The following is a 27,357-nucleotide window of genomic DNA, read 5'->3' on the forward strand; positions in this document are numbered from 1 at the left end:
TTTCACAGCAATAAACATATACAGCTAGCCCTCCGTATCCATGGGTTCTGCATCCAAAGATTCAACAAACCACACATCAAAAATATTCAGAATAAAACAAATTTTTAAAATATAATTTTAAAAAGAATAGCAATAACAACTATTTACATATCATTTATTTTATTTTATTTTTATTTATTTATTTTTTTGAGACAGAGTCTCGCTGTGTCACCCAGGCTGGAGTGCAGTGGCACGATCTCGGCTCACTGCAAGCTCCGCCTCCTGGGTTCATGCCATTCTCCTGCCTCAGCCTCCCAAGTAGCTGGGACTACTGGCACCCGTCACCACGCCCAGCTAATTTTTTGTATTTTTAGTAGAGATGGAGTTTCACCGTGTTAGCCAGGATGGTCTCGATCTCCTGACCTCGTGATCTGCCCGCCTCAGCCTCCCAAAGTGCTGGGATTACAGGCGTGAGCCACCGCACCCAGCCTATATATCATTTATATTTTTAAAGTATTTCGGAGGATGTGCATAGGTTATATGCAAATACTACACCATTTTATAGAAGGGCCTTAAGCATTAGTGAATTCTGGTATAACTGGGGGTCTTGGAACTCATCCCCATGGATACTGAGGGAAGACTATACACGTACCATCATTTTGAATGGCACCATGATATCACACTGTACGGATACACAACATAAGAATGGGTATTTTGGTGTCTACAGTTTTTCAATACAAAAACAATACCAAAAAGGAGGCCATAACGACACTGTTGAATACATTATTTTTATTTATTATTTTTTTTGAGACGAAGTCTCACTCTGTCACCCAGGCTGGAGTGCAGTGGCACAATCTGCACCCTGCAATACGCACATACCGCAACCTCCGCACCCCCCGGTTCAAGTGATTCTCCTGCCTCAGCCTCCCAAGTAGCTGGCATTACATGCAGCCACCACTATACCCCGCTAATTTTTTTTTTTTTTTTTTTTTGACAGAGTCTTGCTCTGTCGCCCAGGCTGGAGTGCAGTGGCGCCATCTCGGCTCACTGCAAGCTCCGCCTCACAGATTCATGCCATTCTCCTGCGTCAGCCTCCCGAGTAGCTAGAACTGCAGGCGTCTGCCACCTTGCCCAGCTAATGTTTTGTATTTTTAGCAGAGATGGGGTTTCACCGTGTTAGCCAGGATGGTCTCTATCTCCTGACCTCGTGATCCGCCCGCCTCAGCCTCCCAAAGTGCTGGGATTACAGGCATGAGACACTGTGCCCAGGTGGTGAATACATTATCTTTACATGCCTTTTCGTGTGATAAAGTCCCACAGAATGACTTGCTGGGTCAAAGTATATAAATACATACATACATCTATGCATGTCAAAGACCAACTCATTTCCTCAGACGCCCATTAGATGGCTACACCAACTGAAATTCCCAGCAGCAACGTGTTCATGGAGTGCGGCTTTACGCGCATTTGAAGAACCAGCTTAGGTTCTACTTGTTACAATACAGGCTCTATTTCTTTGGTCTGGGGTGCGGCCTGGGAGTCTGCATTTCTAACACATACCTGCGTGCCACCAATCTTGCTGACCCATGCAGCACACTTTAAATGGGAAGGCATGAAAATACCTTTTTCCCTCCCCACCCACCAGATGCCCTCAGTCTTGTCTTATAAGATGACGATGACAATTTTATTCACAGTTGGTGGTTGCCGGGCAGGCCACGTGTCTGTCTTGTACATTTATAAGCCACCTATGTCCATTTTTATGAACTGATTATTCACATCCTTTGTCTACTTTCTATTGCCCTTCTTATAAAGATTTAAGAACTTTTTAAAAAGACACCTGTGTGAACAGTTCCAGTCTCCTGAACAGCTGGCTGAGACAGGATCTGCCGCAGTTTATCCTGGTGGGAGAGCAGCGCCCGACCTGCTTTCAGGATGTATAGCTTCAACTGCTGGCACCGCAGCAGGTCCAGGTCCACTTGTCCTGTGGAAGGAAAGACTCAGTGAGAAGGGCGTGCCCTGCTCAGACTCCCTCCTCGCCAGCAGCAAGCCTCCGCCACATGGCGACGAGTAACGCTCTGCCCTTCAGGAATCTGCCGACCGCACACACTGTCCGTGATGAAGGGCTCGCCTTTCCCAGAGTTACACTCGGTGCTTCTGGGTAAGCATCTTCTGCCTCCTGGGTCTTCCTTCCCTGCTCTCCAGGCACCTAACTTGATAGGACGCAGGATTCAATGGGTTTAACACGGTTAGAACCATGTTAGCCACTATTAATATGATCAAATGTTCCCCAAGTTGCTGAAGTTTCAGCCGCTTTCACTCTTCTTCTAAGACTCCTCTGAGAGAATCTGTCAGCCCCACTAGCTCTTTAACTGATGAAGATGGCAGCAATGCCCAAGGCTTATCTGATAGCAGAGGCCACAGAAGCAGCACAGAGAGCATGGGGTGGGAAGGAAGGAGGGCCGCAGGTGCCGCTCGGGTACTGGCTCAACTAACTGGCAGACAGGTTTATTCACCACGATGGGAAATGGCAGCTACTAGAGAAAGCCAGCTGAATTTCGGACATGTCATTTGCATGCACTGCTCCTCCAACCAGAGATGTGAATGGGAGATCCAGAGTTGAAAGTGCTTACATCATATATGCTGAAGCAGCAATCGTAGGTCTGTGGGAGCAAGAGGGGAGAAAACGTAGGTCTGTGGGAGCAAGAGGGGAGAAAACTCAAGAAGAGTGGGCAGAATACGCCATAGTTATGGGTGAAGCCACACGGACTTCCAGGACATAAAGAACGAGCAGCGAGAAGAGCTCCCTAGAAACATGGAAAGAAACTCAGGGGAGCCGCATTCTAGACCCGAAGGAAGGCAAAGCCAAGCCAGGCTACAGTCACAGTCTTAGCCATCCTGAATGTCACAGGCAAGCCAGGCGCTTCCGGGACAGAGGCCCCTGGATCCGGCAGAGAACAGGCTGTGCGCCATGGTCCAACAGGGTGACTGGGCCACAGGGCCCTGGGATGGAGGGTAGGAGGGAAGAGGTGAACACAGACTTCTCTTCTGGGATAAAGGATGACACGGAGAAGAGGGCGTGAGCCATGGGGTTCTTCAAGTGTGGCTCCGAACATGGCGACAAAGGCTGACTCGAAAACACTCATTACCACGAACACAGGGTTACCTTCCCAACCGCAACTCAACAAATGGTGAGCCCACGTGGACCCCAGGACCTTAGCACGTCCGTGAACTCACTCATAAAAGAACACTGTACAAACGACACGAGTTTAAGACGGCAGCTATTTCATCAAGGAGCACCATGTACTGACCTGCAAAGGCCTGTTTAGTCGATTTCTTTATTTTGTGCTTTTCTAACTTGCTTCCAGCGAGGTTCACCAACTGAGCCCAGACAGACAGCATGGGCTCTGTGAAGGGCAGGTTGTTCACATTAAAGGCCACGGCAGGGAGCTGGAGAGGACATAGAAGCTGTCAGAGTGTGGCCAATATGACTAATAAATGAAACGTTCTGAAAGTCATCAAAACCATGGGCTTAATCCTGAAATGCCACACATACCCGTAAGCCTTTTTATAGCTGAGAATAAGCATTTTTTAAAATGACATTAAAGGCAAGATAGAGACTTACACATATAATAAGTATAATCTATGTTAATTTTTCTTTACAAACCTGTCAACAATAATTACATCAGTGTGGTGGTTACTATCTTCTCAGGTATTTTCTATATACCTCAAGTTTTCTACAACATGTATATATTCCTATAATAATAAAAAAGAGTAATTTATAGAAAATATAGTCAGGCCGGGCACGGTGGCTCACGCCTGTAATCCCAGCACTTTGGGAGGCCGAGGCGGGCGGATCACCTGAGGTCAGGAGTTTGAGACCGGCCCGGCCAACATAGTGAAACCCCATCTCTACTAAAAATACAAAATTAGCCAGGCGTGGTGGCACACACCATAATCTCAGCTACTCAGGAAGCTGAGGCAGGAGAATCGCTTGAACCCGGGAGGCAAAGGTTGCAGATGGCTGACAAGACCGTGTCATTGCACTCCAGCCTGGGTGACAAGAGCAAGACTCCATCTCAAAATAAAAAAGAAAAAGAATATATAGTAAGATTGCACTTGGGCTACATGAAAATAATGTAAATGGCTCCTTCTCCCTGTGCATCCTTGATTCATAGATTAAGATGACAGCAGCTGCTACATTAAGTCACGTCACTCAAAACTACTAAGCATTTTCTACATGAAGAAAGGCTGTTTTTTTAAAGGTGTTTAAACATGTTTAAGTTTTTTTAAAACTTGAGTTGTTCAATAAAAAGTAAACTTCATAAATTCACATTTTAAAATAATTAGAACTACCTCATAGATGCACGGTACCTTCTAGGTTGCTAAAGCCCTCTTCGTGTCTCTGAGGCTGAAATACACACAAACCACTGCTTTAGGTGCCCTGTGAGACAGGCCCTGCTTACCACAGAAGCACAAGCTCACACAGCTTCCTGGAAGGCAAACTTCAAGTACCAGAATCAAGTTCTTCCAAGTGATGATGTTGGTGCTCGGTTCTAGTGTAAAGTCAAATTCCCTTATCATGCAGTAACTAAGCACAAGTTCACCTACTGGTTTCAGCTGATTCAATGGGCAAACGCGACACGTCCGCATGTCAGAGAACTGCACAGTGATTTTGCCCTTTGGGGTGATGCGAGTCACGGTGCCTTCTCCAAACTCATCGTGCATAACTTGACCGCCCAGGCGCAGGCGACCATCGATGCCTCCAATCACAGCCAGGACCGCCATGAGGCCCCCCACTTCAGGGTTCTCGGAGTCTGGGAAGTAGTCCTTTAACTGGGCCTAGTGCAGACCAAACAGCGAGCTCGACCGGGGACACTCACGGAGCTGCCCAATCCCTACAGGTTTACTGTTCAACTAAATTAATTCTGAGAACACAAACCCACCCCTTCGGAAGGCCTTCCCGCAAAGCTATGGGTGATGGAGCGGAGCTGGGAGTTGATGTACTTGTTGATGAGCCCATTCCACTGAGTCAGGGAGTGCAGCGTGCGCAGCAGTGCCACCACCTCCTCCGCCAGTGTGCTGCTGTGGGTGGCAGTCAGCGAGGCCTGCGGGCGCAGCCTGCGCCGCCTCAGCGTGGACTCTGAGGAGGAAACCAGGGGAGAAGCTGCTGCACCGCTCTTCACCAGGGCACAGGGAAGGGAGACGGCCACCCACCTCTAAGTCACGGCACTGCGCCGCTCTTCACCAGGGCACAGGGAAGGGAAACGGCCACCCACCTGAGTGACGGCACTGCGCCGCTCTTCACCAGGGCACAGGGAAGGGAGACGGCCACCCACCTCTGAGTAACGGCACGTCAGAGGAGCACATAGTGAGCAAGCTCCCCAAGAAGTCAAACAGCTTCTCCACGAGGCATTTCATGTCCCTCGCCCTTTCGGTCTTGTCCCATGACGGAAGGACTGCTTGCAACAAATGCACAGCTAAGATCTGATAAAAGAAAATTTATAACGACAAGCATTAAAAAAAATCTGATGAGGAAACTACAGATTGTTTTTTTTTTTTTTTTTTTTTTTTTTGAGACAGAGTCTCACACTGTCACCCGGGCTGGAGTGCAGTGGCACGGTCTTGGCTCACTACAACCACCACCTCCCAGGTTCAAGCGATTCTCCTTGCTTCAGCTTCCTGAGTAGCTGGGATTATAGGCACTCACCACCAAGCCCGGCTCATTTTTTTTGGATTTTTAGTAGAGACAGGATTTCACTATGTTGGCCAGGCTGGTCTCAAACTCCTGACCTCATGATACACCTGCCTCTGCCTCCCAAAGTGCTGGGATTACAGGCATGAGCCACTGCACCCGGCCTCTCTTTATTTTCTGTTCTCATAACGCAAGTAATCATGGGAAAATTTTGAGATTCATTATTTTACAGCCAGGTAATTACACTCAAGTTGATTAGTGATTAGGATTGTCAGGAACTTTAGAAAAAAGCAACATTACAGATGCATGTGTTTAATTAAAAAAGAATTATTTTTAGTTTAATTCTTAAGACAATTACACTACAAATTCTGTGAAGCAGATGAGTGAGTAGTTGCAGGATTTACCACTTAAGAGAAAAGCAGGTAAACTGAAGGTTAGCAACTTACCAATTATCAAGGACCTCTGCCCCTTGCCTCCAGAAAATCTACCCTGTCACTTCTAGACCTTTCTGCACTCGTTACTGAATAAAGGCCCCTGACTCTGAGGGCAGGGAACTTCAGTACATGGATGCCTCTCTCAGGGAACTGGTTTTGCCTCGCAGCACATTACCTGCCTCTGCAGCGAGGTGGCAGTGAAGGGTGCGTGCCCTTCCACGACCTTCATGAGCAGCGTGATCCACCGCGGGGAGCTGAGGGCGCCGCACACCTGCAGCGTGAGAGCGATGCTCTGCACAAACCCCAGCGTGCACCAGCTCCGGTGTTGCTCCCTGTACACCAGCCTGTTTGGAGAAGCTGCGGGAGGGAAAATAGACATGCTTGGTAACAAGTCCCTAAAGACAAATCCCTAAAGATATATCCTTATTTTTTTATCAACTTATTTTCTACAATAAGCTCCTTTAAAATATATTGCAGTTTGTAAATTAATTCAAACTAATTCAAAGTGAGAAGTGGAAGGCGGCTTTTAAGTTAGTTCAAGAAACATTTCCGAATTTTTCTTTTTTTTTGTTTTTTTTTAGAGATGGGCCCTCATTATGTTGCCCAGGCTGGTCTAAAACTCCGGGGCTCAAGTGATTCTCCTGCCTTGCCCTGCCGAATAGCTGGGACTACAGACATTTTTAAAACCTTCTAAGTATGTGTAGTAAAAGTAGTTAGGGAATTTTAGCTATGTATTGTTTCTAGGCAATAGGAAAATGATCTATAATTCAAATAGTAATTTGCAACAGTGCATCTATTATATTTTTAATTTCGTGTTTTAAATATCTCCACAATCTTGGTTATATTTAATCTGCACCACTTAAATACTTTTTTTGTAATTTTAGTAGAGACAGTTTCCAATCCAAGTTTAATACATCTGCTTTAACAAAATGAATTTTTCACTAGGTTTACACCATTGGATTCTGGCACCAGTGGGCCCACCTCTGCTCCGCCTGGCTCCAGGACTCCACTACTCCCTGAATGGAGGCTGAGGCTTGGAGGCTGGGCCCGAGAGACCCCGCCCACAGCCCCACAGGACCTGCTCTCCCTCCCACCTCCCCCACCCTGCCCTCGGCTATCCAAGCTTATGAGGACACCTGCCTTCCTTCAGCACACTCACATGCGCTCACACACACACTCTCACACCCTCATATGCATCCTCACACTCAAACCGATACTAAGTTATTCAGACACACTCATGGGCACTCATACACCCACCCTCACACTTTCAGGTGCACTCACACCACTGTCGCAATCACTCACACACACACAATCCCAGTCACACGTATGCACACACAACAGATGCAAGCTGACACACACTCCCATGCACTCTCACATACACTTACCCCTCCCAATGCATACAAAAACTCACATATGCACTCACACTCAACACTAGTCATGACCGATTACTCACCCAGTCACACCTTTACCCACTTTCTCACTTTACACTCACACCTATACTGTTATAACCTCCCATTCACTGACACAAGCAAAATGCTCACATTCACTCACATGCATTCACATCACTCATGCTCACACAGATACAAGGCACTCATACACATTTACACAAATGCTCGCACTCAATCGCACACTTACACACTTGTGCTGCCACCCACTCATACTTTCTCACACTCACCAAGCCTCACTGACTTACACTTTGTCTCACTGGCACACCCAGTAATCCCCTCAAACTCACACTCATGCCTCCCTCGTGCTCACCCTCACACACACACACTGGCTCAATGCACTGACGCTTTCACTCCCACTTCACCTGAATGTAGTCACCTGCCCACTCACATGCTCTCATGGACATACACACCACTCACATAAATGCATGCATACACACACCCACACAACCACGTTACAAACACATTGTCACACTTGCAACACAAACGCTCAGCCACTTGCCCATCAACCGCTAACACACTCACTCTCATCAATATGTGCGGACGCTCCAGCACACCACTAATACACGCATGCTCTCACACACACTGGAGGACGCCCATATACCCACCCACACTCACATGTGCTCACTCTCAGTCACATGCACACTCACCCCACTCCCTCAGCTCACATTTCTCATACTTACTCTCCACACACACAAACACTTTATGGATTAAACTGTGCCTGTCCCCCAACTTCACACACATTCGGAACCTCAGAATATGATCTTATTTAATGAGGTCTCTGTAGACGTCATTAAGGTAAGAATTTAGGTGACATCATATTGGATTAGAGTCAAAGAAACTCAAAGAGTCCTTTCAGAGACAGAAAAGGACATGCAGCACACAGGGGCAGGGGCCATGTGAAGACGCAGGCAGAGACTGGCACAATGCGTCCCAACACCAAGGAAGCCTGGAGCTCCCAGAAGCTGGACGAAGTAAGGAAGGACCTTCCCCTAGAGCCTGTGGAAGAAGCATGGCCCTGCCCGCAGTTGGATTTGGGACTTCTGGTCTCCAGAACTCTGAGAGAACAAATTTGTTGTTTGAAGCCAGTGTTACGGGTTGAATTCAGAATTGCAAAATTCGTATGTTGAAGCCCTAACCCCTACCGTACCTCGGCAGGTGACCTTGTTTGGAAATAGGGTCGCTGCAGATGTAATCAGTTTGATGAGGTTGAATGATGTCCTCATGAAAAGGGGAGATTTGGAGGCGACTCACACACAGGGAGAATGCCATGTGAAGATGACGGTAGAGATAGGGGTGACACCTCTACAAGCCGAGGAACGCTAAAGAGACCAGCAAACTCCAGAAGCTGGGGCAGAGCCCTGAAGCAGCTTCTCCCTCACAGCCCCAGAAGGAACCACCCTTGATCTCAGCCTTCCAGCCACCAGAACCGTGAGAATTTCTACTGTGTAAGCCCCCAAGTTTGCAGTACTTTGTTACAGCAGCCACAGGAAAGGAATCCACACACATCCACACCCACCCACATGCACACCCAGACATGACAAGCGTGCGGCCCCCAGCGCTGACTCCCTGGGCCCTCGATCTCTCATTCCATACATGTCTTGTCCGTCGTTCCACTTTCCACTAACATTCACAGCAGTCCGCATAAAGTCTTGGTGGCTTCGCTCTGCATGATCTCAGCATGAACTCCAGCAGACAGACAAAGAGTCTGCAGTAAGTTAATAGTGCTGGTAAACAACATTGTAGTGGGCTGAATGTTCCTTTCAGTTTGTTTGGCTTCTAAAAAAAATAATCAAAATTACAAATTATATTGTCAGCCCCAGCCTCTTGGATGGTCTTACCAAGCGCAACCATCTGAAGCTTCACGTGTTTTAGGAACAGCTAAGAAATGTCACGAAACCTCCTCCCACAACCTGGATCTCCACAGATAGGATCTAGCTTTCTTGGTCCACCCCTAAATTCTCACCTCTGCTTCCCTAGAAGCGATAAAGTGCTGACTAACTCCACATTACATGAAGAGTTCAGAGTCAGGGACCTCAGAGGAAAGGTAAAGGCAGGTGACAGGTGGGGTGTGCTCGGGCGAGGGCTCTCACTGGAGGAGGAGGCAATGGACCGAGACCACAGGGCAATTCCACCAGGCCTGGGCTCACTCGCTCAGACACAGGCTCAGCGCCAACCACATGAGACTCACTGGTGGTGCAGCTGCCCCGGCCTGGCCACCACATTCTCAAAGAGGGGCGGGTGCACACATGAGAGGAAAATGCAGAAAGTCAGTTCCAGCCAGATCGACAGATCCCACAGTCACTCCACACACCTGCATCGGAGGTGCCTGGGAGCTTATTTAAATTGCAGGTTCCGAGGACAGAGCGCCAGCTGCGGATGCGTCCTGACATCCCATTCTAAGGCCCAGATGGCAGTGGCGGCAGCCAGCACCTGGACAGTTTGTGGGCTGCCTTGGACTAAACACCTTCCTGAGTCACCCACCAGAGTCGTCCTCTGTGTCCGAATCCTCTGCTGAGGGCTGTGCAGGGGCTGGCAGCTCTGCCAGCTTGAGGTCGTATTTTCCTTCTTTCCCCATCTTGTAGGAGTTGGTGCTGCCCGTGTCCCACTGGACTCTTATCCATCCGTCCTCTCCCAGCTCACCAATCACTCGGCCTAGGCCTGGAGGAGGCCCATCCTGAGAAAGCCAAAGTAGAGATCAGTTAGGAGGGTGCGTAACCTGCCCTGGTCCTTCCATGGCTCCCACCAGACCTCAGTTAGGAGGGTGCATGCCCTGCCCTGGTCCTTCCATGGCTCCCACCAGACCTCAGTTAGGAGGGTGCATGCCCTGCCCTGGTCCTTCCATGGCTCCCACTAGACCTCAGTTAGGAGGGTGCGTGCCCTGCCTGGTCCTTCCATGGCTCCCACTAGACCTCAGTTAGGAGGGTGTGTGCCCTGCCCTTGTCCTTCCATGGCTCCCACCAGACCTGCCACACAGATGTCGCCATATGCCACCCTGTCTGTCAGGGGCTGTCCTCAGACACAGATTTCACCTCTCCTACAAAATGTGTGTTTGCATCATTTTAAATTAAATGGCATAAAATAACGTGCTCATGCTGCTTTGCCAAGGAAGTCGGGGAAATCTCATCTCAACGAGGATCCTCTGAGTCAATGCAGAGACAGGGCTTTGCAGCAAGTCCTGACCCCTCAATCCCTCACGGGCCTTGCAAGAGCGGAAACCTGAAACAAACACCAGCACCTCCACATTCCCTTTGCTTCAGTTTCCCCCGGGCCCCAGGGGAAAGCTCTGTCTCTCACTTCTGCAGGAGAAAGCTGTTTCTAGGATGGATGCTGTCTCCAGACACTGCTATTTCTAAGATGACTGTGACAAAGCCGGGGCTTACCAGCGTGGCTGAGAAAAGCTAGACAGACCATGGGAAGGTGAATACTGCCCTAACTTAGCTAGGGCTGTGGTAAGTGACTTCCACCTGGGGGCACCTGGCAGAGATTCAGAAGAGACCTGTGATGAGGGAAGATGGAAACGTGGCCACAGGCCCATGAAGTAGATCCCTAACTACTGGGTTCAGGGCACTTCGCAGCACATGGCCATCAGCCCACAGGGGCAGCATCTGGGCTTCCTGCCTCAGAGCCTTCACTACACCAACTTTCAGAATGAGATTTACTCTCTTGCTCACTCTCACACTCTTGTTCCAGTGACCCATCAAACTGAGCCTCATGCCAGTGAGTTTCCTGAAAAGAGCTGCCTCTCTTTCCAGACTTGATTCTGCTCAGATGCCCTACTTATGATTCCCTACTTGTGTTCACTCCCTTCAGCTGCTCGGGAACCAACACCTGTGTCATCGATCAACTGACACATCCTGGATTATTCCAATTTCCACCCACCAATATCGTACAGAACTGTGCAGAAGATAACTAATGTGTGGCTAATGTGTTCACATCAAATCTCTGAGTACCTGATCGCCCCATTTCCAGTCCACACCTCTCATGACCCTTGTTCCAATCTTCATCATGGCAGCCAGTTCTGGCCCTGAAACAGGGAGCTGCACAGGAGCCGTTTCCTTCCTTGTTTCTTCCAAAACTGTGGCAGAAGCACCTTGAGCAGAAGCATTCATATCTTCCTCAATGTTGTCACAACTGGGGCCTGACGGAGCGTCAAAAACAATAGCTGAGCCAACAAGTAGCTACAGTGTCCCCTTAATACACACAAAACATTCACAAAGTACTAATGAAGATCGTAATTTTGAAGAATCCATACTATATGTTTTATCAATATAATACTATGAATATTTTACTGATATAGGATAAAAAGAAGATAAACGGAAGGATGAAATACATAAATATCCTAGGAAGATATAAAAGATATTAAAATGCTCAGTAAAGCTACTTTCTCTACTTCTAGGAATTACTCCCCTGAAAAAAGCAAAATAACTGAGTTAGAAAGATACTCATCACATTTTTTATTAATAGAAAAACAAAGATAACTACCTAAATATCTAACAGTGGGAAACTAACAAACTTTAATCATGGTTCTGCGCAGAAGACAGCTAACAGCTGGCCCGAGATACAACCTCAGACAGGGTTGCTGCAGGCTGGCCCTCGGCTGGAGTCTGGATCTCAGGAGGGCTCCCCCATTCCCTAGGTGGTAGGTGTGGTTCCCTGTGCCTGAGCTGTCTGTACAAACAATGTGGTCTGTGCTGAAACCTGCTTTCCTTGTTCTGGAACTTGGTACACGCCAGGCAGGGGGTGCCCGTGTGATCAGCCCTGATGGAAACCCTGGGCCTGGAGTCTCTACCCAGCTTCCCGGCAGACAGCACTTGACACGGCTCGGTGCCGGGGCAGTTAAGCTCGTCCTTTGTGGATCCTGTGGAAGCTTGTACCTGCTTTCCTCTGGACTTTACCCATGTCCTTTTTCATGATTTTGCTCTGTGTGCCTTCACTGTAATAAACTATAGCCCTGAGTACAACTACATGCTGAGTCTTGTGAGTCCTCCTGGCCAACCATCAAACCTGGGGGTGGTCTTGGAGACCCCTGACAATTGGTGCCCTGGGTGGCTACAGAGTAATCCATAGCATGAAACAGAAGCTGAGCTGCTGTCACCTGAGAGAAGTAAAACTTACCAATGGATTTGAAAATAGGAGTGCTAACCCCAGGAGAGTAGGCTAGATTTTTAACCCCCCTTTTCCCACTTGCTAAACTGAGAGGGGGTAGGAGTGTGGTTCTGGTAACTCCCTTGATTTTAGTTTTCTCCTCCAGGTGGGCGGGAAAAAGACCCAAACAGTCCCAAAGGTGGGCTTGGGTGGACCAAAAAATGTAAAAAGTTTGTGTTTCTCTCTCTTCCAAGAGAGCAACAAAGGATATTCAATTCCCAGGGCTGGAGCAAAACTTTAGATAAACTAGCAGGGGAAACAGCCTTTCCTTTAGCCTAGCCGCTACTTTAGGGCCCCCAGGAAGGGGCCCCAAGGAAGGGACAGGAGTTGCATTCCAGGTGGATCTCCCAGGATCCCCTGGGCAGCTATACTGTTAACTCTGTAAAGACTGAATGTATTGCTAAGGACTTGAATAAATTTGCAACCAAAACTGGGGGGAATTTTTGATTTTACATAGCTTTATGTTTTGTGGCTGTTACATGTGGATGTATACATTAAGCTGGTATAAAATATTATATGTTTATAATTTCTTAAATGATAAGAAGGATACCCTGATCAGGGCAGGCTGCAAATACAGACGGATATTCATGAGACACAACTTCCTTGCTTTTTGCAGCCAGTGGGCCAGATGAAATTTAAACACATGAATACTATCAACAGAACAAGTCCCCGTACTTAATGATTTGTGCTGTGATTTTTACTTATTGGAACCTCTGGGGAAAAAGTAGACAACATAAAAAGGCCATTTCTCGATGGAGATATGCTTTTGTAATTTTTAAATGCAACTTTTGGTTGCTAATGAGACCTCAGGAAATCAGATATAACCCTTACTAGATGATTCTCTTCAGCTGTAATACACATATTAAAACATATATTTAACATAATACAACATATAAACATAATATATAAATTAAAAAATAATTATAGAGAGAGAGAGAGAGAGAGAGAGAGAGAGAGAGACAGAGAGACAGACAGACAGACAGACAGACAGACAGAAAGATTCCACCCACCCCTAAGACAGGATTTCACTCTGTCGCCCAGGCTGGAGCCCAGGCTGGAGTGCAGTGGCTTGATCTCCGCTCACTGCAACCTCTGCCTCCCTGGCTCAAGCAATCCTACCACCTCAGCCTCCCAGGTAGCTGGGACCATAGGCACACACCACTATGCCCAGCTAGTTTTCGTATTTTTGGTAGAGACAGGGTTTCGCTATGTTGCCCAAGTTGGTCTCAAACTCCTGAGCTCAAGCAATCCACCCGCCTGAGCCTCCCAAAGTGCTACGATTACAGCCTGGCCTGATACATATTTTTGAGTGGATTAATGTGAACTCTTAAGACTGATGTGATTAAAAGAGCTTGGGAAAACCTTGCTTTTTCACTGTGACTTTGACAACTGGCCCTGCAGCATCTCAGTTTTAGCCAAAGAACACCACCATAAACCAATCAGATCTAATAGACATATACAGAACATCTCACCAAAAAGAGCAGAATACACGTTCTTCTCAAGTATACCACAGAACACTCTCTTAGACTGACCAGACCATATGTTAGGCCACAAAGTCTCAAATTTAAACAGACGCAAATCATACAAGTTACCTTCTCCAACCAAAAGGAAATGATGAGAAATTAATAACAAAAGAAAAAGTGGAAAATTCACAAGTATATGAAAATTAAACAACACATGGTAAACAACCAGTGGGTCAAAGAAGAAATCACAAGGGAAATTAGAAAATACTATGAGATGAATGAAAACACAACTACCAAAACTTCTGTGCTGCGCCAAAAGCAGGGATGAAGGGGCAATTATACTATGAAAGTCTGCATTTACAAAAGATGATCTCAAATCAATAACTTTACATCTGGAAGAACTAAAAAATAACACAATAAAAACCAAAGTTAGGCCAGGTGTCATACCTCACACCTGTAATCCCAGCACTTTGGGAGGCTGAGGCAGGTGGATAACTTGAGCCCAGGAGGTTGAGGCTGCAGTGAGCCATGACTGTGCCACTGTACTCGGGCCTGAGGGACAAAGTAAGACCCTGTCTCAAAACAAAGACAAAAACAAAAACAAAAAAATACAAAGCAGAAAGAAGGAAACGATAGAGATTAGAGCAGCCATAAATTAAATAGAGAATAGAAAAATAATCTACAAACCCAAAAGTTCGGTTTCTGGCAAGAACAAAAAATCTGAGAAACTTTTGGTAAATTAAGAAAAAAAGAGGCCAGTCAAGGTGGCTCACGCCTCTAATGCCAGCACTTTGGGAAGCTGAGGTGGGCGGATCGCGAGGTCAAGAGATTTAGATCATCCTGGTCAACATGGTGAAACCCCGTCTCCACTAAAAATACAAAAAAATTAGCCGGGCCTGGTGGCAGGCGCCTGTAGTCCCAGCTACTCGGGAGGCTGAGGCAGGAGAATCACTTGAACCCGGGAGGCGGAGGTTGCAGTGAGCCGAGACTGTGTCACTGCACTCCGGCCTGGCAACAGAGTGAGACTCCGTCTCAAAAAAAAAAAAAAGAAAAAAAAGAGAAAAGATGCAAATAACTAACATCAGAAATGTAAGTGGAGACAGTACTACCAACATAAAAATAAAAAAGATTATAAAAGAACACTGTGAACAACTGTATGCCAACAAATAAAATAGCCTAGATAAAATGGACACATTCCTAGAAACATAAATTACCCAAACTGACTCAAGAAGAAATAGAAAATCTGAATAGACCCGTAACAAGTAAAGAGATTGAATCAGTAATTAAAAATCTTTCAGGCCAGGCGCCGTGGCTCACGCCTGTAATCCCAGCACTTTGGGAGGCCGAGGCGGGTGGATCACGAGGTCAGGAGATCGAGAGCATCCTGGCTAACACAGTGAAACCCCGTCTCTACTAAAAATACAAAAAATTAGCCGGGCGTGGTGGCAGGCGACTGTAATCCCAGCTACTCAGGAGGCTGAGGAAGGAGAATGGCGTGAACCCGGGAGGCGGAGCTTGCAGTGGGCCGAGATCACATCACTGCAGTCCAGCCCGGGCAACAGTGTGAGACTCCATCTCCAAAAAAAAAAAAAAAAAAAATCTTTCAACAAAGAAAAGCTTAGGTGGTCAACTCTACCAAACATTTGAAGCAGAATTGACACCAATCCTGAAACTCTTCTAAAAACAGAATATATGGGAACACTACCTAGTTCATTCTGTGAGGCCATTATTACCCTGATAACTGTAAAATAAAATATTGCTGAAAGAAATTAAAGAGGACAGAAATAACTGGAAAGACATTCCACATTCAGAGAATGGATGTTAACATTGTTAAGATGGCACTATTCCCCAAAACAATCTACAGATTCATTCCCTAGCAAAAATCCCAATGGTCTTTTTTTGCAGATATGGAAAAGCCAGCCTTGAAGTTCATGTGAAAATGCAAGGGACCCAAAGTAGCCAAAATCATCTTGAGAAAGAAAACACACTTCTCAATTTTAAAACAGTACAAAACTACAATGTTCAAAACAGGGCGGTACCTGCACAATTATCAACATATAGAATGTGATAATGTAATTGAGAGTCCAGAAATAAACCTAAATATCCACAGCCAACTGATTTTTGCCAAGGGTACCGAGAACTTCAGGGAAAGAACAGTCCTCAACAAGTGGTATTGAAACAATCAGATCAACAAAAGAAAAAGGCTGGACTCTTACCTCACACTGTGTAAAAGAAATTACCTAAAAATGGACCAAAGATCTAAATACAAGAGCTACAACTATAAAACTTACAGAAGAAAACATGAGGATAATCTTCATCAACCTTGTATTTGGAAATGGCTTTTTGGATACGATATCAAAAGCATAGATGACAAAAGAGAAACAGATAAATTGAACTTCATCAAAATAAAAAACTTCTCTATCAAAGGAAATACAATCCAGAGAACAGGAGAAAATACCCTCAAATGATATACCTGATAAAGGTCTACAGATCTGTGAAGGTCTAGTATACACGAACTTTTTAAAGAGTCTGAGGACTGGTGTTAATTCTTCTTTAAAGGTTTGGTACACTTATATAGTGCATTTATTGGTACAACAAGATGACGACCAATAACCCTATTTAAAAAGGAGAAAGGGGCTGGGCGCAGTGGCTCACGTCTGTTATCCCAGCACTTTGGGAGGCCAAGGCAGGCAGATCACCTGAGGTCAGGAGTTCCAGACCAGCCTGGCCAACATGGCGAAACCCCCTCTCTACTAAAAATACAAAAGTTAGCCAGGTGTGGTGGTGTGTGACTGTAATCCCAGCTACTTGGGAGGCTGAGGCACAAGAAGCGCTTGAAACCGGGAGGCGGAGGTTGCAGTGAGCCGAGATCGTGCCACTGTGCTCCAGCTTGGGCCACAGAGTGAGACTCCGTCTCAAAAAAATAAAATAAAAAATAAAGAGAAAGGGACTTGAATAGACACTTCTCCAAAGAAGATATACAAATGGCCAACAAGCACAAACATGTAAAGAAGCTCAATGTCATTCATCATTAGTGAAATGCAAATCAAAATCACAATGAGATACCACTTCACACCCGCTAGGATGGCCTTAATCCAAAAAAAAAAAAAAAGAAAACCACAAAAAATAGTGTTGGCAGGGAAGCAGAGAAACTGGAACCCTGGAATCCTGCCCCCTGGTGATGGGAATGTAAAAATGATATGGCACTGTGGAAAACTTTGGTAGTTTCTTAGTAAGTTACACATAGTTATACCATATGACCCTGTAATTCCAGTCCTAGGTGTATAATCAAAAGAACTAGAAACAAGTGTTCAAACAAGTATTTGTATATAAATGTTCCTAGCAGCACTATTCACAAAAGTCAAAAGGCAAAACCAACCCAAATGTCCATCAACAGATAAATGAATAAACAAAATGTTATATATTCATACAATGAAATCTTTTTCAGCCATAAAAATAAAGTACTGATATATACCAAATGAAATAACCCAGACACAAAGGCCACAAATGGTATGATTCCATTTATATGAAATATCCGGGATATGCAAATCCATAGACAGAGAAAGCAGATTTGTGACTACCAGGGGCTGGAGAGCAGGGGAGTGAGGACTGATGGCTAAATGGGGTGCATTTATAGTGATGAAAAAGTTCTACAACTAGACAGTGGTGATGACTCTAGAAAATTGTGAATGTATTTAATACCGCTGAATTGCGACGTTAAAATGCTACACTTTCTGCTATTTGTGTCTTACCATAATTTACAAAAAGCTTTAAAAAAAAAAAAGAAAAAATAAATCAAAGCAAAATCTTGACGTTTTCCCAAAGGCTCTCAAGCCAGTGCAGACCTACCAATTAGGCGCAGTGCCGTCTGAGCGAGGGCCAGCGTGCCGGAATTGAGCAGGAGGTCAAGGTTGTTTGTGCTGTGCTGCAGGGTGAGCATGCTGAGCATCACCAGGAGGAAGTGGGCTTGCGGGATGGTCCCCAGGCTCGGTCCCGACGGGTTCTCATTGGTGATGGTTTGCTGGGGAACCGGCTGGATACCTAATGAGCATTGGCACCCACTGACATTTCTTGTAATGGATACAAGAATAAACGTAATGCAGAAAGCACGGGCGATTACTCTAAACATCTGACTATTTTGACACCCACTGACATTTCTCCCGCATGGATACAAGAATAAACGTAACGCAGAAGGCACGGGCGATTACTTTAAACATCTGACTATTTTTCAGTGGTTTCTACAGAGTGGGCAGCTCTGCCATGCTGCACGATGGGCCTACCCCCTGCATTCTATGCACAGGTCATTCCATCTGTCTACAGGACTTAGTATGTTGCTCTCTGAATACACTGGTGCCCTATTCCATTCCTTCCATTTCAAATATACAAGTTATGTCTCACTTTTCCTCCACAAAACCAATCCAATCAACTCTCTGTAGATGCTCAAACTATCCAGGAAATAAATATCAATATAGGACACAGACACTTTAGGATATGTGGTGATACACATAAAAATGTCAAAATGTAAAAATGTTATACTAGAGTACTTCAACATTGTGTCTCCTGCTAAATTTTAAAGTTTTGTTTAAAATCTGAGAAAGCTGACAGCAGCATAGATTATACAAGTACAAAGTACAAACTTATTAAAGTCTTCTCAAAAGCAAAAATTGGCATTTGCAAGTTTCCACAACATATAATTAAAGGCAAACTATAAAATAACATTGATACAATTATTGACTCACCAAGCTCTTTAAATTTGGCACTGGGATCCACCAAAACATTTCGAATGTTCTGAACAGCCCAAGCATGCAGCTTGCCAAAGGTGACTTCCAGCAGCATCCGATTAAAAGGTGGGATCAAATCAACATCCTTTAAACAATCAGTAAGAGGTTCCCTTTCAAATAAAGATAAAGAATTTGACTCGGGACACTGCCAGACTTCTAACTGTTACAGAACAACATTCTGTTGCCATAGCTTCCTTAATTAAGAAAAAAATATGCTAACGTTTTACCCTATATCGATTCCCTCAGGAATAAGTCTTTGCCATCCACAAAACATCGCATACTGCACAGATGGAAGTAAGAAATTCTTGTTCACCAGATACAATTTTAAAATTGTATCTATCCCTTCCAGGCGAACCTCTGCTCTCTCCAACTGCAGAATATCAATGCATACAGTTAAGTGTTATGTATATTACCCAATGCAGAGAAGCATTTCTCATCAAATGTTACCTGTTTTAGTAGGCACTTTCTCATTTTTTCCACATCCACTGGCTCTTCTTTAAGGGCAAATTCAGCAATTGTACTGAGGAGTGGAGACTGCGGATAAAGACCCTGCACATTCTGCTTCAACCACTTGTATTTGTGAACACCTGTAACGGTACTCAACAGCGGCTGCCATTTGTCCTAACAAAGGAAAACAATTTTCATCATTAGTCTACCCTATTTAATATTAAACTGTGCTCTAAAAGTTATTCAAGTAAAATATAAATAATGCTCATGGGTTTAAATTGGTTAAAATGTTAAATTTAGTAATACATGTTTTTAAAACTATGCTATAAGTGAATTTATAATCTCTATACTATATGTTGGAACAGGCTAGCTTGGCATACAAAGTTAAGTTACGGTTCATACTAACAGCCACAGGGCCCAGCACTGTTTCTGGAACAAAGAATATATTTAAGGAATGAATGGTGAATAATTAATGATACAATCTAATACCAAAAATAAAAGGAAACCCTTCTCCAGCTACAGCTCTGACCAGGACATCATAAGTCAAGTTCATGAAGCATCACTGGGGCCGTATTTCTAACAACCGCCCGTCCCTCCCTCCAGATGCTCAGGTACAGAGGTACAAGACTGTGGATTCCTGTGCTACATGCTATGATTCTATTCAGCCAACCTCAGAATCACAGAAAATACTGCACCTTGGGTGATTTAATTGCAATGGGTCTCTTGTCCACATTTATTGGACTATGAGGCAAAATGCAAGCTTCTTCTAAATCACTCTCTTCATTTCCAATTTTTTCTTCATCATCCGTAGATTCTGGCTTCTTAGGAACTGTGTCTTAAAACATCATTCACTATAAAAATCATACACTTAAATATTAATTTTAAATTAAGACATATTTAGATTTACATGGACAAATATTTCATTCAAATAAACATCTGAACAACATTATAAATTGCAATGCTCAACAACAAGAGTGAAATGATCACCCTGGCAGAACAAAAAGACAAAGTGAGAGTGCGACGAGGGGAGAAGCCCCAAAGCACGGGAAGCCCGGCAGCCAGCAAGCTCTTCCTCAAGTGCCAGAGAGTGAACATTTGAGTCTTTCAGGCCATGCAGTCTGTCGCAAATACTCAACTCTGCTGCTGTAGCACAAAAAGTAACCACAGATAAAGCAACAGGTGTGGCTGTGCTCCCGTAAAACTTTATTTATGGTGCTACAATTTTAGCTTCATGTAATTTTCATGTGCCAAAATAATATACTTATTTTAATTTTTAAAAAACAATTTCAAACTGGAAAAAAAAAAAAGGTCTTAGTCCATGGGCAACCCAAAGCCAGCAAGAGGTAGAATTTGGCCCATAGTTCCTGGCTTGTCCACCCTGGTCCAGTTCAGTGGTTCTGTTACTGTGTAACTGAATCAACTGAATTCACTGTGATATGTGGAATTTCCTCCCTATACTTTATCTCTTTTAAAATTTTTGGTCTAAATCTCCTCAGCATATAATATAAAAAATAAGCAACATGATAATACACCTGGGCAGTAAAGAGCTAACATAGCAGGCCGGGGTTGCTCAAACCCTGCAAATTCCCAAGGGAGGTCTGTCCCTTCAGGATTGGTCCTTCTTCCAAGAGCTGAGCTCTGAGCCCTTGGAACATCCTGCCTGAGAAGTTTTTTGGTATACCTGACACCCAGGACCTTGTGGCAGTGGTCTGGCCAGGTAGTTTATGCTAATGATGGGACTTGCGAGGGACCACTTGTTTTTGCACTGGGGCACTGGAGCCTGAGTGAGGTCAGTCACAGGGGCACTGCCTGCGTATGTGACTGGCCCCCAACAAAATCTCTAGACTCGAGGCTCAGGTGCGCTGGCCTGGTTAACAATTCTTCACACATGATGTGACACTGTTGCTGGGAGAGCTAAGCACATCCACGTGACGCCACTGGGGAGAGACACCAAAGCGTGTGCCTAGTTTCCTCTGGACTTCCCCTCCATGCACCCTTCCCTCTGCTAATTTTAATCTGTATCCTTTTTGCAGTAAAAACACAGCTGTGACTATAACAGCTCTTCTGAGTCCTTTTAGTGAATCATCAAGCCTGAGAGAAGGCTCGGGGATCCCTGACACAGCAACAGGAATATTAATCACTTAATCTTTTCAAGTTACTTAATTTCAAAAAAAAAAAGAAAAAAGAAAACCAGCCTGAAACAACACACAATAAATCTATAAATCCACAAGAAACTCTAAAAGTGACAGTGTGGGCTCAGAACCCACGGATATGAGATGGCAAATGTGGAGTCTCTCTCCCTCATGCCGAGGCAGCCTGTCTGCTGGGCCCGGGCTGAGTTCCTGCGTGTCTGGGTTAAAGGAATCGCAGCAGTGTGACTGCTGTGACTTCCTGATCCAGAGCACCCCTCGCATTCAGACAGGCTGTTATGGTGTAGGGTTTGTTCAGGAACAATCAAATTAGGATGGCTTCTAACACACTTTAGTCTTTCATAAGCTTATTGTTCAAAATGCCCATCAGAAACTCAGTAATCAATACTGTTCAATAAGCAGGTTTGTGAGTAAATCAGTATAAGTCATAATATGATCAGAGGCCAGGCGTGGTGGCTCACGCCTGTAATCCCAGCACTTTGGGAGGCCGAGGCAGGCAGATCACGAGGTCAGGAGATCAAGACCATCTTGGCCAACATGGTGAAACTCCGTCTCTACTAAAATACAAAAATTAGCCAGGCGTGGTGGCGCGTGCCTGTAATCCCAGCTACTTGGAAGGCTGAGGCAGGGGAATCGTTTGAACCTGGGAGGCGGAGGTTGCAGTGAGCTGAGATCGCACCACCGCACTCCAGCCTGGCAACAGAGCAAGACTCCATCTCAAAGAAAAAAAAAAGGATATAATCAGAAATTTCTGTAGTTTATTTATAATCACAAGTGACTAAATTCTAAACTATTTTATAATTTCTAAGCATTTTTATTCAAATTTGGATTTAATGCAAAAAGACTTTTCTGTACCCTTACACAGCTACTTCCAGGAAAATGTCAGTAACTCTTTTAGCTTCCCTTTTTAGTTCTTCATGTATCAGAATACTCAATATTTCCAAACAAAAAACATTTCTTTAGAAGAATGGCAATAAGTTTAAATGTTCCCATTATATCTCATTACCAGGATAACTAATAAAAGTACTTCCTTGTTCCCATCAATTTAGCAAAGATTATTTACGTTTTCAACATCAATTTACTAGTAATCAAATCATACCACACTCAATTCCTAAACTGCCTCATTGTCTGATCACTTGGAAAAATAAGCGAGATTTCTGTATTTAATCATAACTATAATAAAAATGATGGCAGCAGGTAGAAATGTCACATGGGATCAACAGTAGAGAAACTTCACTCTGAAATCACAGATCCAACATGGCAGGGTGAAGCACATGCTTTAATAGTATCTTCTGTCCTTTTACATTCTTACCTCTCTTTTTCCTTCGTTCTCGAATTATCTTCTGAGCTATCCTCCTCCAACGGGGCAAAGAACTTAACAATTTAAACTTAGACATTATAGAGAGGTCATTACAAACAGCAGGTCTCAATTCATTAAAGAGGAATCTCAAACGTTCGATGACAGGAGCACAGACCTCCTTGTAAGAACGGCCCTGTTCTTGATGAGTCTGCAAAGTTAACCAGGAAAAGACAACTTTAACAACAAATATTTCAGCAACTGTCTGCAAAGCACAGAATAAAAAGAATTAAAATCTATCACCTTAATGAGCGAACATTTTGCTTGGTAGACAACTCTACAAACATCCACCACTGACTTAGGCAACGTTCTGTGCTTTACTTGCTCAATACCAAGTGCACCTGCATGAACTAAAGATAATGCCACATGACCTGTAAAAAGACATTTAAAAAAAGGGCAGGGAAGGAATGAATATGTACCTCAGGTTAGTCGAGGAATCTGCAGTGTACCTAAAGTACACAGATATCGAGCTCCTTACCTAAATCTTCATGTTTTAAGAGGCAACATAACAGCAAGCGACCGACCTCTTCCACGGGATGCTCAGGGGGAAACATGATCGGTGTGGTCAAATGGCACTGCCTACAGTACCTTTCTATTTGACACAAAAAGTCCTGCAACAGAAACAGCTGGAAGTAACTTCAGAGCCACCCAGTGAGTCTTCACAAATCTTAAACATGCCACAGCTTCTGACGCACTTGCAATCACTAATGCTTCTGAAGCCTCGCTAGCATGTTAATACAATCAGGTTCTCACCTCAAAACCCTCCAAATAATACATGAAACAAAGTCTGTGCTGTGTTAACCAAAGAGCACATAAGTATTCCTATGTCAAAGTCCTCAGATAAACAGAGCACTGAGGTGGCAGTGGGGGCAGGCCTAGCTCACCTTCACGTTGTGATCCTGAATGTTGTTGTCTGCAATGGCTTGCAGAAATGCCTGGGAATGGTCCCCCAGGGCCCGTCTGTGGGAGCAGAGTCGAGATTTGCTGGCAGGTGTGCCCCCTGGGGAGCTGCAGTGGTCCTCGTCTTTCTCCTCGTTGTAGCTGTAGTGGATCTGGCTGGTCTGCAGGCCTCCAGAGAAGATGGATGACTGAAGCCATTCTAGAAAATGCACACACAAACATGAAAGAGAAACTCAAGTGCACAACTCAAATACTAAAAAAAAAAAAAAAAGACACTCAACTGAACACTCAATTTAGAAGGTGAAATTCAGCATCATTCATATGAAAGAGCTCCACCTAACATGTTTACACAGGTTGACTTATAATTCCTCTATCTACGTGAACACACTTTCTGGTGATTCCACACGCCTCAGGCATGGCATCAGAACTCAGGATCGTAGTTCCAGTCCAGCATTCACTGGATACCTGTGCTCTGCCTGCAGCTGCCTGGTTCCACAGATACCGTGTGAAGACTGAGGTGCACATTCTAACAGGGAAGGCAGCAAAGGGCACCGCTGACACAACTAATCGCAGGATTTCAAGTCCAAAACTATGTGCAACGCATGACTATGGAGGTACCAGGGAGACTGGAAGACAGACCACCGCTATTCTGGGGGTCAGTAAGGGACTTGTGGAAGCAACAACTGAGCTAAGATGAGGAATAAGACCCAGACGCTGAGTATCCAGGTAGGGAACAGCACATCTGAAGGGTTTCTACAAAGAATTACATCCTCAAGGTAGGCTACGTATTCCTAGAGCACTTATAAAGGAATGAAAAGGAGAAAATATTTAACAAACACACAATCTGTAATGAAGGATAGATCCTTGGAGATGGGAGGGCCAATGGACTGGAAAGGAGACCTGTGCGTGGTGCAAGGCATCAACCAGTGCGAATGTTAATTACAACTGCTTATGGCAACTTGAGGGAGTGCACCACTACAGATCTCTATTAACGATCTGTGTTATCAAATACTGCTCCAAATCCAAGCAATCAAAGCGGGATGCACTTAGTGTTCTTTTACTGGACATTTAGATTTTAGAGCACTCAGGAGCATTCCACAACCCACCACATTCGTTCTTCTGAAACACTAATCCAATGCCGACTCTCTCTGGCCCCCTCTCTTTAAGCACAGGACAGCCCCTCCTTACTGCTCCAAGATAAGCCTCTGATCCTCCTGTGGATCGGACCCACCTGCCAGGGCCCATGGCACCCTCTGCCCTGGAGCTCGCCAGCCCTGCCCTCCTTGCCAATTTAAACAAAGCCCATCTTCTGGCAAGCAATGAGCCTTGAGGAGGAGGGAGGGAAGCAGACACCTCAGAGGGCACCACAGGCAGCCCAGCACCTAGCACTGCACAAAGGTCTGCCCAACGGGGGGCTGTATGGACACCAAGATCCTCCTTCCCTGCAAGCCTCTGCCACACCCACTCCTGCAAGCAGCAGGAAAGCCCTGCTCCTCTCAGCAGTGCCCTTGACACTCCTGTGTTTTCTGCCCAGAATGCTTCCTCATGCAATTTCAGGACTGCTGCCAGTGTGAAGCCTTTCTTCTCCCAAAACCACGTATGAACGTCTCCATTTCACCATTCACCACCTTGTAATGTGACCTGCTTAGAATGGTGGCTCATCAACAAGCAGCAGCTGAAAGCAGAGGCGTGTCCTACCCATCACTGCATCCTGAACACCTCTCATGGTAACAGCACCAGAAAGCAGAGGTGTGTCCTATCTATCACTGCATCCTGAACACCTCGCATGGTAACAGCACCAGAAAGCAGAGGCGTGTCCTATCCATCACTGTATCCTGAACACCTCGTATGGTAACGGCACCAGGCAACTGCTCAACAGAAGCTGCTCACATGGATGGACGGACAGACAGACAGATGGGAAATGCACAACTACATGAAGGAAAATGGAAACACATCTTAGGAGACAGAAAGAAGCTTATTATTTTAGGTGGTTACCAAGGCTGCCATCCTGAAATATAACTGACTTGAGCCTGGTCTGGTAAAAACACAGTCCTCAAGTAGAATGCTGTTCCCTGAGAGGACAGCTAATCCACATTCTGTGCAATTTCTGGGCATGCAGGGAGACAAAAGCCATGCTGGGCCCATCAGGCAGAGGCTGCAATACGTGAGACCACCACAGGGTAGACGGGTGGACATTCCTGCACACTTTTTAGCTTCCTCTGCAGCAACAGACCATGAGGGCAAATGACAACCACTCACAGCTGTTTCTACCTGATTGAGTCTCACTATCCTTATTATTATTTTTTTTTTTTTGTCATCATCAACTGTGTTGAATCCTCCTCTCCTTTTTTTTTTGAGACCGAGTCTCGCTCTTGTCACCCAGGCTGGAGTGCAGTGGCGTGATCTCAGCTCACTGCAACCTCCGTCTCCTGGGTTCAAGCAATTCTCCTACCTCAGCCTCCCGAGTACCTAGGATTACAGGCACCCGTCACCACGCCCAGCTAATTTTTGCATTTTTAGTAGACATGGGGTTTCACCACATTGGCCAGGCTGGTCTTGAACTCCTGACCTCAGGTGATCCACCCGCCTCAGCCTCCCAAAGTGCTGGGATTACAGGCATGAACCACTGCCCGGCCATCTCCTACTTTTTTAAAGAGAGAGTCTTGCTCTGTCACCCAGGCTGGAGTGCAGTGGTATGATCATGACTCACTGCAGCCTCAACCTCCCAGGCTCAAGCGATCCTCCTACCTCAGCCTCCTGAGTATCTGGGACTACAAATACGTGCCAACATGCCTGGCTAATTTTTGTGTTTTTTGTAGAGATGGGGTTTTGCCATGTTGCCCAGGCTGGTCTCAAACTCTTGACCTCAAGCAATCCACATGCCTCAACCTCCCAAAGTGCTGGGATTACAGGCATGAACCACTGTGCCTGGCCCTCTCCCACTCTTAATGGCACTTACAGTTCAAAAAAAAAAAATCTGCTAATCAGCAAAAAGTAAAGATTTTCTTACTGGCACATTCAATCTCGACAGGAGACAGCGGTGTGCTCATTGCCAAACAGGAAGCGTGTAATCCGAGAAGCAGGCCCAGATTCCTCTCTGTGTCTATCAGAGGTGAAGAGAGACTCCCCAGATCTGGTATGGTGACGACTTCTTGGTCAGGCTGGAAAAATAAATTTCATCATCAATCTGAGGAAACAGAATTAATTAAAAACATAAAACCAAAAGGACAGCTCTGTCCTGCAGCTGTACCGCACGTGAGCCCAGGGGTGCTCTGGGCGTTCTGCCCCTCCATCCTGTAATGAGTTGGTGCTGCTGTGCCCAAGTAACAGCAGATACCACATAAACCCACATGCCCTATAAAGCAGGCAGCAACCGCACAGCCCTACTGTAGAAAAACTAAACCACAGATACATGATTTGGCTAGAATATTCCTTAGGAATCAGTTTCCAAAGTGACTGTACACCATGCTTCAGAAAGTATAATGAATTGTTACATGCATAAAGAACCGACTGGGCAACAAAACTATGACAAGTATTCGATGACAAGTATTAGTGGACTGT

General features: G+C 45.3%; 1 protein-coding gene across 1 annotated transcript in view; it reads right to left on the reverse strand.

The window, feature by feature from the left end:
* LOC453251 (putative HERC2-like protein 3) overlaps positions 1-27,357 on the reverse strand; it is a 42,231-nt gene that overhangs the window by 13,656 nt on the left and 1,218 nt on the right. The window contains 18 exon segments of the mRNA XM_054667260.2: positions 1,817-1,960; positions 3,288-3,426; positions 4,588-4,818; positions 4,923-5,119; positions 5,316-5,463; positions 6,281-6,462; positions 10,035-10,227; positions 11,504-11,691; positions 18,011-18,202; positions 18,901-19,052; positions 19,170-19,312; positions 19,390-19,563; positions 20,085-20,224; positions 22,852-23,047; positions 23,140-23,267; positions 23,375-23,507; positions 23,781-23,995; positions 26,807-26,957. Of these exon segments, the coding sequence (XP_054523235.2) occupies positions 1,817-1,960; positions 3,288-3,426; positions 4,588-4,818; positions 4,923-5,119; positions 5,316-5,463; positions 6,281-6,462; positions 10,035-10,227; positions 11,504-11,691; positions 18,011-18,202; positions 18,901-19,052; positions 19,170-19,312; positions 19,390-19,563; positions 20,085-20,224; positions 22,852-23,047; positions 23,140-23,267; positions 23,375-23,507; positions 23,781-23,995; positions 26,807-26,957 (3,046 nt within the window).

Source organism: Pan troglodytes, chromosome 16 (assembly GCF_028858775.2).
Source record: "Pan troglodytes isolate AG18354 chromosome 16, NHGRI_mPanTro3-v2.0_pri, whole genome shotgun sequence".
Taxonomy (NCBI): Eukaryota; Metazoa; Chordata; class Mammalia; order Primates; family Hominidae; genus Pan; species Pan troglodytes.